The sequence below is a fragment of the Actinia tenebrosa genome, unplaced genomic scaffold (genome assembly GCF_029948245.1).
Source record: "Actinia tenebrosa isolate PJP-AT-01 unplaced genomic scaffold, QUT_ActTen_1.0 PGA_scaffold0__85_contigs__length_37466705, whole genome shotgun sequence".
NCBI classification, from domain to species: domain Eukaryota; kingdom Metazoa; phylum Cnidaria; class Anthozoa; order Actiniaria; family Actiniidae; genus Actinia; species Actinia tenebrosa.
Window position 1 is genome coordinate 29,402,100 of NW_028292569.1, and position 9,631 is coordinate 29,411,730.

Sequence of the window (9,631 nt, forward strand, 5' to 3'; positions counted from 1 at the left end):
GGTCCGTTCGTCTCCGTTCATCTAGGAGACTGGGTACAAGAGTAGTGACGTCATGTTGTCTTATTGGTCGTTACTATAGCAACACATCCAACATTTTCTTCAAAGTAGGAGAGAGCGCTTCAGTTTGACCTGCGCCTCTGAAAACTCCACAATTTCTCCACTTTTATCATAAAAAATACCTAAAAAATTATTGCAATTTGCCAAAATGTCCATGTCTACGAGCTATAGATATGAAGTAGAAAGACCTGCCGCTCAAAATTTAAGAAAGGCTTTGAAAAGACAAGAACAACGAATCAAGGTAAGATCGACAACAATGGCTGAGTAGCTTTGGTTCTAGTTTATCTTTTGTTTATCAAATGATAATCTCATTTTATTGTTGTTATACCATTTATCTTTTGTTTTCAATTCCCTGGAGCTAATTAAAACGATCTAGGAAGATATTGAGCTCCGTGAACGAGCTATTGTCTTGGAAGCTTCCCGCCATGTTTTTGTCTTTTGTTATTGAAAATCCGCCTTAAAACTTAACTTTAATCTGACATTTGAATTCTTTTATATCTTGGCCTTAAGTTAATTTCTTAGTATAATACAAACCATTTATTAAGTTTCAAAATTCCTAAAAATTTAAAGGCAATCAAATAAACTTTTATAGAATATGTCAAAGAGTTAGCACACGTAAATAACTATGAAAATGTTAATTCAATTATGTAATTAGCCAATATAAATGCTACTTTGACTCTCAGCATCTGAATATTATCAATTTGTGATTGCGATTCAGAAATGATGAATCACTCACTAGCATATTTTTAAAGTTTTGATCAAAAGTGTTGGATATTATAGCTAGTCCATTGTGCTCCTAAAAGACCTTTCCCCAATTTGCTTTAGTGACCATGAAAGTTTGTGTTGAAGCTGAGGCTAAACTTGACGTAATCCGACATTAATTTTATTTTATCAAGTGCAACCTCAACTGGAGCCATTGTTTTGTGGACACTTGAGCAAATGTGGGATAGGTCTCACGTAGACTGAACTCAATGAATTCAAAGAAGTAAGAAGAAATAAGAGAACGAAATAGTAGTGATGCTCATATCTTATGAACCTTAGCTTTTTGCATTTTTTTGATGCATGCACAGTTGAACTGCCATTAAGTATGCACACCTGGGCCTGGTCTTTGAAATGTGGATAGCACTATGTGGCGAATAAATCCTTATCCAGTGGATAAATCGATGCTGTTATCCAATAAATTTATAAGGTATATCCATCAAATAGCGCTGTCCAACCTTTGTACAACCGGGATCAGGCTGATAAATTAGCCTCTGTTACTTGGCAGTCTGCAGTTGCTGTGATGTGCTTCCCCCCTGCCTCTTCCCCTTTCTTCTCTCACAACAACATAATCATTTATTCCAAACAAAATTATCTGTGTGAGTTTCTCCAAATTTTTACACACCATAAAGCATTGCTTGTAAATCAGGGAATGATACTCAAGAAAAAAAATTGGAAGGGGTCGACGTTACTAATTCTGGTCCATTTAAACTTTTCATTGATACAATATGGCAGTATGATGAGTGGTGTTCAGAAAGGGATGCAGCAGTTAATAAGTAAGTCACTTTTAATAGTTTTCCTATTAATGACTTTAAAGTGATAACTTTTCACATCTTATCGATGTACCAATCTTGGGTCAGAGGTTCTAGAAAACAACAATACATGTGAGACTAGAAGTTATTGGGTCTATTCCTATATTAAATAGTTCTTCTCCACCCACAAATCCAAAATTAGTTAAGGCTTTATTTACTAAGATCCTGGGGGGGGGGGGGGGGGGGGGGGTACTACCACCCCAACTTGGGTAGGGGTGTTCCAGGATCTCAAAACCCTGACCCTATCCCAGCCCTAAAATTTTGATTTTACATACCCTACCCCAGACTAAAATTAAGAATCGTACACCCTATCCCAGACTTAAACACAGAAAAGACGATTATTCAATACATTGCAATCAATATTTACTAAAGTTTTTATTGTTTTGGTGCTGGCAGAAAGTGTAGCCTATTTGCCAGACAAAAACGACCAAATCCTTAATCCTATCCTAAACTAAAACAACCAAATCGTAACCCTATCCATACAAAAATGATACCCTATCCCAGACTACAATGACCAAATCGTTAACCCTATCCCAGACAAAAATGACACCCTATCCAAGACCAAATGTCAAAAAATGATACCCTACCCCAGACCCAAAAGCCGAAAAACCATACCTCATAAGGGGGCACATACCAGTATAGCAAATATTGGGGAGTACCCCTTCCCCCCCCCTCCCAGGCTAAGATCATCCCAGGGCTAAAAAAGTAATGGCCCATCAGTCACCTGTTATCATCAAAAGCCAAATTAGTTTTAGCTTAGTCATACCTCAATTCTGGCTAAATGTTACTGGTCACAATGACCTGCAAGGCAAAGATTTGACCGGAGAAACCCCAGTCCTGATTGGACATTGTCCAATGTCTCATCATCAATTAAAGCCTTGCAACCTGGAGGGTCCAAGTTGATGCTATCATGTGTTATGATATTGAAAACAACCTCTCTTCTGATTGGCCAACCATAACAGGGTCAACCAATCACAAACATGTAATTGTAGAGAAATTAAAAGTTAACTGCTGTTTGTTTGATTAATGAACGTCAGAGAGATCTTAGTAAGATTTGAACCTTATCAGAGGTATATGATATAAGGCTTTATACATCAAATTCTTTTCTTTTAGTGATATCCTAGTGAACCAGATTGCAGAATGGGCAGAAAAGCTGGAGGAGGTGAGTTACATACTGTTTGATTAAAAAAACTGACCTTCTTTATGACTTGTTAATGCAACTAAGCACTGATACACTTGTACACTGGGTCAACCCTGAAAGTTGGTGTCAGGTGGAGAAGGAATTGAAGGGGTAGGATTTTATGAAGTTGCTGCAGTTAATGCAACTTTCACCACCCTTTGATATTTTGTTTATTCTTTGTTTGTTTGCTGATTTTATATTTTATCAAACTTGTATGCCTCAGTCTTTTTTCTTTCTTTCTTTGTTTTTTTTAAATATTTTTTTTTATATTTTATATTTTTATTTTGGGTGGGGGGGGGGGGGGGGGGAGGGGTGGCGGTTGTTGTGGGAGGGGGTTCTTACATATCCCTGCCACTATTTCACGGACCTTCACTGGAACACTCAAATATTCTGAATATTCTGCGCAAAATGGAAGCTTACCACCCCAAGCAACATAGGACTCAAAACTGGAGTATAACTGACTAGCAAGGTTAACTTTGGGCATTCTTGTAGGCAAGTGAACATCGCAAAGCTAAACGATGTAACGAGGAAGCAAAGGATGAACTCTCATTGGCCAACAAAGAACTGACAGCTGTGAGTATACCTAGATCATGATGCAGCACTCGTGATGACGTCACTTCCTAAATAGACTTTTTGCTTTTAATGACAAACGGTACGGATTTGCTTTTACCGCATTCGAGCATTTTGATTGGATACGTAGTAATTTAGCACATTCTGATTAGATAGACGGATTGTTGTCAATATGTACCGTGACCGTACCGCAAGCTGTCATCGTTTCATGGCCAATCAAAATCTACTCTACGTCTGCTTTCTCTTCGTTGGCGTGCATACAATCAGTCCTAAATGCACTTTGGGAGGCTGCAAAGCATAAAAGAAGCGAAAGAAATCGAACTTCCGTCTTTTTTGATTCCATTCCCTAGCGTATTATTTTTTTGTTTGACGGTTGTGCGTAAAGACACATGAATAATATGGATACAACTCGATCAAAGAATTATATTCTCAGCAGCAGAATGACAAGTGGTCTGAAATGGGAAAACATTAAGCCCAAGCCGAAAAGGTCTCAGAGCGCGTTATATCGTAGTTGCGTTTTCCCCTTTTAAACTCTGTGTTTGGTGCTATTTTCAGTAATGTTTTGTGTCGTTTAGTGTCTCTTTGTGTTACTATTTGCTATTTTCAGTAATGTTTTGTGTCGTTTAGTGTCTCTTTGTGTTACTATTTGCTATTTTCAGTAATGGTTTTTGTTGTTTAGTGTCTCTTTGTGTTACTATTTGCTATTTTCAGTAATGTTTTGTGTCGTTTAGTGTCTCTTTGTGTTACTATTTGCTATTTTCAGTAATGGTTTTTGTTGTTTAGTGTCTCTTTGTGTTACTATTTGCTATTTTCAGTAATGGTTTTTGTTGTTTAGTGTCTCTTTGTGTTATCGTGTTATTGTGTATCGTGTGCCCATGTGTCTATTTTAGCCGTTTAAAAGGTGATTCCTTGCGATTTTGCATGTGACGTTGCATGCGACGTCGCAGAAGTAGAGATTTCTTCTCTATTCTGATCACGCATACGTGAAAATTCAGCTCTAAGAGTACGGACAAACAATGCGACATCGCCTGCAACGTGACTTTTTTTGCGTTTCACACCGTGCGATTTTGCATGTGACGTTGCATGCGAACATAAACGTAAAATTTGGTTGTATTGCGAGATTGCATGATTGGAATACATTATGACATTCCACATCTATACGCAACGATATGGGACCAAGATTGCGTCTATTGATGGTTTTCAACCATTCCCAAGAGAATTAAATAACAAAAGACACGGGGGCCATGTTGGAAGATATAACAAAAGAATTCATTGACAATTCTTTTGTTAAAGTCCTCCAACATGGCCGCCGTGAAAACCATCAATTTCGTTCTTTAAAACAGTCCCACAATGCACCGCTATGCAACTCGACCCAGTTTCCCCTCGACATAATGGCTAATTGTCTGTTATTTATTACATTGTTGCTCACTGCGCAGGTACGAAAAGCCCAACTTCGTAAGCTGCTCCAGGAAGAAGAGCTGATGTTCAAACAACAGTTGAACGAGACAGGCAAGACATTGTTTAACCAGAGGACATGACCAAATAGCATGTGTAGAAAGGGTAATAGTTGTTTTATATTTAGTTTATATAGTTATATATCTTTGAGGGTATGGCTGAATGCAAATAATTTGAATTCAAAATTTGAGCAGTTTAAAAAAAAGCTACAAAAATAATAATATTAATATTGCTTATTAATTGATAACAATGATTTAATCTCTTTAACTTTGTTTTTGTTGTATCTTTCTGGTGAATTAATTTCTATCAGTACGAGCACAAGACCCGATTTTAATTGTTAAGCAGTCACGTGGGTATTGAAAATCACTTCTCTCTCATGCGCACTTTCAAATGCTTATTATAGTGACTACTGTTTAAAAAATATTTATTCATATATTCACTCGTCCATTCATTTTTTCCCAGTTAATTGATCCCATCTATCCAATGTCAATCATATTTGTCTGTTAGTGTTGTAGTTTCTCATTCTGAACGTTTATAATTATTGTTCGGTTGTCAGCAATAACCTCATGGAAACAACCCCTTTTCGAGATTTTCGAGAGAATTCTTTTCGTATTCAAGCAGTGAGCGCCAAAAACTATTTTCTTGAAGAAAGGCTGTTGTACAAGGCTAAAATCTTGTCATTCAGAAAGTTTAACTTGTTTGGAAGTGGAGATCACTGATGAAAGTGGAATCAAAGTGTTTAGCCAAAGCAAACATTTTATCCAAAAATGAGGTTTAGGCCTTCATTTGCCTATTTCATATATATTTTTTCTACAAAAAAGCCTGACAAAGCAACGTTCTAACACAAATGTAACAAAACATTTTTGTACAATTGAAAATACCACTTCAAACAGGCATTTTATCATAGTACATCAGTCTCTAACTGTTTAAAAAAGGTTTTGAGTGTTAACCCAAAACGAAAATTGGGATCAAAACTTATACGAAAGTCTAGTTTTTGGCGCTTTTTGCCATTATTGCTCATTATTGAAAAAAAAAAATCCTCTTAAACTTAAGAGTCGCGCTGTACAGTGAAATTTATAGTAATAACTTAATTTGGTCATTCTTTTGTAATCTCATTTTTCGTATTTTAATTTTTTTTATCCTTCTACACTTTACATTATTATTTTCAAGTCATTCAGTTTCATTATTATTATTATTATTATTATTATTATTTGTTTTTCATTATGTTGTCTAGTTTTTTCGTCGTTTAGTTTTCTATTTGTATTGCAGTTCAGGTATTTAGATTTCTTTACAAAGAAATCGTCTGAGACCCTTTTTTTCGTGATTACATACGTTTATCTTATTAAATCTCATATCAAGGAATCGTCAGCTGTATGGCAAGTTTCCAATAGAAAAAAAAAAATTATTGGGTATGGAGATTCTCCTAAAAAGTTTGATCAAGAGAGAGAGCCGTCAATATTATAAACTAATTACGATTTTGAGACGACAATACGAAATATAGACAGCTAGTTGGGAGAAAATATATTCGGTACTCGCGACTCCGCCCAATACGGAATATATTTTCTTACAACTAGCCGTCAATACTGTCGCTATATTGCCGTCTCAAAATCGCAATTAGTTTATAGTATTAGGGATAGCGCTCGTTTAAAATTCAAAGCTAGTACCTTGATTGATAGCAGTTTTATTTCAGTACAAAAACAAGAGGGCAGATGTCCAATTATTTCAAGAGCATAACTGAAATAGCCAAATACCTGTGTGACGCTCTCTTGTCTTGTTTTCTATTGGCTCACCGCAGGGGCTAAATTTGAAGTGGACTTTCCAGCCAGTTTCCACTATAACATATTCATTATTGAAAAGCTGAGAAACTAAGGCTTGGAATTAGAAGGCGAAAAGAAAATGGTGGCAGACGAAGTATTCTCCTGCGGTCACTTTACAAAATGGATTCTACTTACAAAAGAGTTATATGTTAGTAACTATGTCTTGGTTGCCACACTCGTACTCCTTTCCGTCCCTTCTGCGGTTCTTAACGCTTTGGTTTTTATCGTAATTTGGCAAAACCCGTCACTTCAAACACCATCGAACATTTTCCTAACTAATCTTGCGATTTCTGACCTTGCGGTTGCTGCTGTTGCATCTCCTTTGATGGTCACTTGGAAACTCCTCGAGATTGGCGACACAACGAGTAACAGCACTTGCAAAGTAGCATACGTTGGTGGTTTGATAACAAGTGCGTTTGGCTCGTTTTCTTTTTTCACCGTAACAGCAGCAACAGTCGACAGACACCTCGCCTTACGACTACACTTGTCTTACACCTCTGTAGTTACGACAAGAAAAGTGGTTATAACATGTGGGGTCCTTCTAGTATCATCTCTTGTATTATCGAGTCTAACTTTAATTGGTGTTACAGAATTTACTATTGGAGTCCTATCTTCTTCCTTCGTTTGTGTGTTCATAATGAACTATTGCTACTACAAGATCTATTCAGTGTTTCGTCACCATCATACCCAGATACAAAGCTACCAGTTAGGTGCCTCGCATCCCGAGTCATCCATTCCAAACTTGCGTCGATTTAGAAAAACAGTCATCAACTTATTGTATGTCCTAGGATTATATCTATTTTTGTACCTCCCTTTCATCTGTGCAGCGCTAACTCGAGAGATTCTTGGCGACACGATGTTTACTCTGAGTTTCATGAACATTTCCATTGCAATTGCTTTTTTGAATTCCTTTGTGAATCCTTTGGTTTACTGCTGGAGAATTAAGGAATTTCGTGTTGGGATAAAAGCTATCTTGCCTTTGAGGGATGTTTTCTTGAGAATGAGACAATGTTGTAGAGTGGAGAAAAAAGAAAAAATAGCTGGTCTTAACATTACGGGAAAGTCTTTTGTAGTGTAGTCTTTACGGACCCGCAGTAATTATTGTTATGATAAAAGGGTAAATTTTACCCGGCGAAAAAATGAAAAAACTTACTGACGTACTTACGTGCGTTTTTTCATTTTTTCACGGTGTATAATTTATCTTTCTATCATTACTGTTTCATTAGAAACACAGACGCAGCTCACACTAGTTTTTATCTAGTTATCTTTTTTTAATTGTTGTTATGATAACTGTTGTGTGTCTGTACGACTTTTTCTGACTACTCTGAAGTCACTTTATAACTTAACCTGAATCAGGCAACTCCAGACTTCGAGAATACAACTTTTTGTAAAACTATGGACCCAAAAGAAAATAGAATGGAAAGTGAAGGAACAGGAAGAGAAAAGAAGGAAGAAAAGGGAAGGGACGTGAACAGAAGAGAAGGAAAGAAAAGAAAAAGAAAGGAAAGGGCAAATAGAAAAAGAAGAGAGAAAATAACTTTAAAGTAGGCTGTTCGTTTATTATCTCCAAAATTTCTGAAAATTAAATTTTCATCAATGTAACCAAAATGTTGCTTTTCTTTAAGAATATTAAGTCTTTCCATGGATGGCTTGTTATTGGAGTAATATTGCGGTTTGATAGTTTATACGATATCCCGGTGTACTTGTGCTTGTAAGGATCGATTAGCGCACTGGAACACATACAGAAAAGACCAATGACTCTATAATATCAGGCAGCTGTACAGTCCGTGTTGAGGGGTTGATTGATATATGTTGCTTTCTCACAGTACAATCACGATGTCTATATATTATCCTAAAAACCCGTTGATTATGATCCATGAAAGAACAGCGGGAAGTAGTGGTTCAATCTCCTAACTCGTTTGAGACTCGTGTTTAAACGTTTGACCCCGCAGTTTGAATTACAATACAGAAAATCTTTTTTTTTTGTGCTGGGAGAAAAACTGGTGCAACACGTGAGACAAAACCTCAAAAAATTAATGCGAATCACACAAGATTCAGTTATGTGATCGTTTTTGTTCGGGTTTCGGACAAGAAGAAAAAACCTATTGTTTTTTATCCCACAGATTGAGCTGCATTCCAAAGTGCTGCAAGGGGTCTATATGTTATTAAAAGTTAAAAAATGAATTCAATTTGAATTTTTATTTTTAGACCTATAATATTCATATGCAACATAACAATACGAAGTTAATATGTTTATTCAAATTAATATGTTATTAAATGTGAAAAAGAAAAAAAAGAAAAAGAAAAATCAATTAGAAAATTTTTTTTAGACCTGTAATATTTCACATACAACATCATAATACACAGTTAATATGTTTATTCAAATTACTATGTTATCAAATGTAAAAAAAAAGATTCAATTTGAATAATCTTTTTTAGACTTGTGATATTCACATACAATATTATAATGCAAAGTTAATATGTTTATTCAAATTAATATGTTATCAAATGTAAAAAAAAAAAAGATTCAATTTGAATAATCTTTTTTAGACTTGTGATATTCACATACAATATTATAATGCAAAGTTAATATGTTTATTCAAGTTAATATGTTATTAAATGTAAAAAATGAATTCAATTTGAATAAAAAGAAAGAAACTTATACACCCAAAATAGCATGTAGTTAGTTTCGTCATCTTGTAATCTACTCGAAAACCATCATTTGTATAAATGATAGCAAAATTATTAAATTCGGTTTTCTCATGATATCGTAAATTTTCAGACGAGGCGGCATTATGTGTCAAAGCCAAATAATATATCGTATAGCTAGAATAAACGCTATGAATATTTTTCACAGCAATTAAATTTTTTTTTTCATTGACACTGAAAATTTTCCACTGTATTGTTTTTGCCATTATTTATCATAATTGTCATTCACTTTAAACAGCTGGGGCTCCCTGTGTAAAATCTTGGTCTTCAAA

The 9,631-nt window shown here is 35.4% G+C and overlaps 2 protein-coding genes across 3 annotated transcripts; both read left to right on the forward strand.

The window, feature by feature from the left end:
• The first annotated feature begins 100 nt into the window (after positions 1-100).
• LOC116305125 (uncharacterized) lies at positions 101-8,990 on the forward strand. 2 transcript variants are annotated; one of them, XM_031714963.2, is made up of 6 exons: positions 101-298; positions 1,552-1,592; positions 2,742-2,790; positions 3,301-3,381; positions 4,815-4,938; positions 8,774-8,990. In XM_031714963.2, the coding sequence occupies exons 1-5, from the start codon at positions 206-208 to the stop codon at positions 4,914-4,916; spliced, it is 366 nt and encodes a 121-aa protein (XP_031570823.1). In that variant the 5' UTR covers positions 101-205; the 3' UTR covers positions 4,917-4,938; positions 8,774-8,990. The 2 variants fall into 2 exon arrangements, with proteins under 2 accessions (XP_031570823.1, XP_031570822.1); XM_031714962.1 differs by lacking the exon at positions 8,774-8,990 and having other exon boundaries at positions 4,815-5,100.
• LOC116305124 (adenosine receptor A3-like) lies at positions 6,044-8,296 on the forward strand. Its single transcript, XM_031714961.2, has one exon. The coding sequence runs from the start codon at positions 6,730-6,732 to the stop codon at positions 7,726-7,728; it is 999 nt and encodes a 332-aa protein (XP_031570821.1). The 5' UTR covers positions 6,044-6,729; the 3' UTR covers positions 7,729-8,296.
• Positions 8,991-9,631: the final 641 nt, after the last annotated feature.

Excerpts from the sequence above, each read along its gene's own strand:
- LOC116305125 (XM_031714963.2), top strand. The coding sequence starts at position 206 with ATGTCCATGTCTACGAGCTATAGATATGAAGTAGAAAGACCTGCCGCT. Across the intron at positions 1,593-2,741 it reads AGGGATGCAGCAGTTAATAA|TGATATCCTAGTGAACCAGA; the intron begins GTAAGTCACTTT and ends CTTTTCTTTTAG. Across the intron at positions 2,791-3,300 it reads GGGCAGAAAAGCTGGAGGAG|GCAAGTGAACATCGCAAAGC; the intron begins GTGAGTTACATA and ends GCATTCTTGTAG.
- LOC116305124 (XM_031714961.2), top strand. The coding sequence starts at position 6,730 with ATGGTGGCAGACGAAGTATTCTCCTGCGGTCACTTTACAAAATGGATT.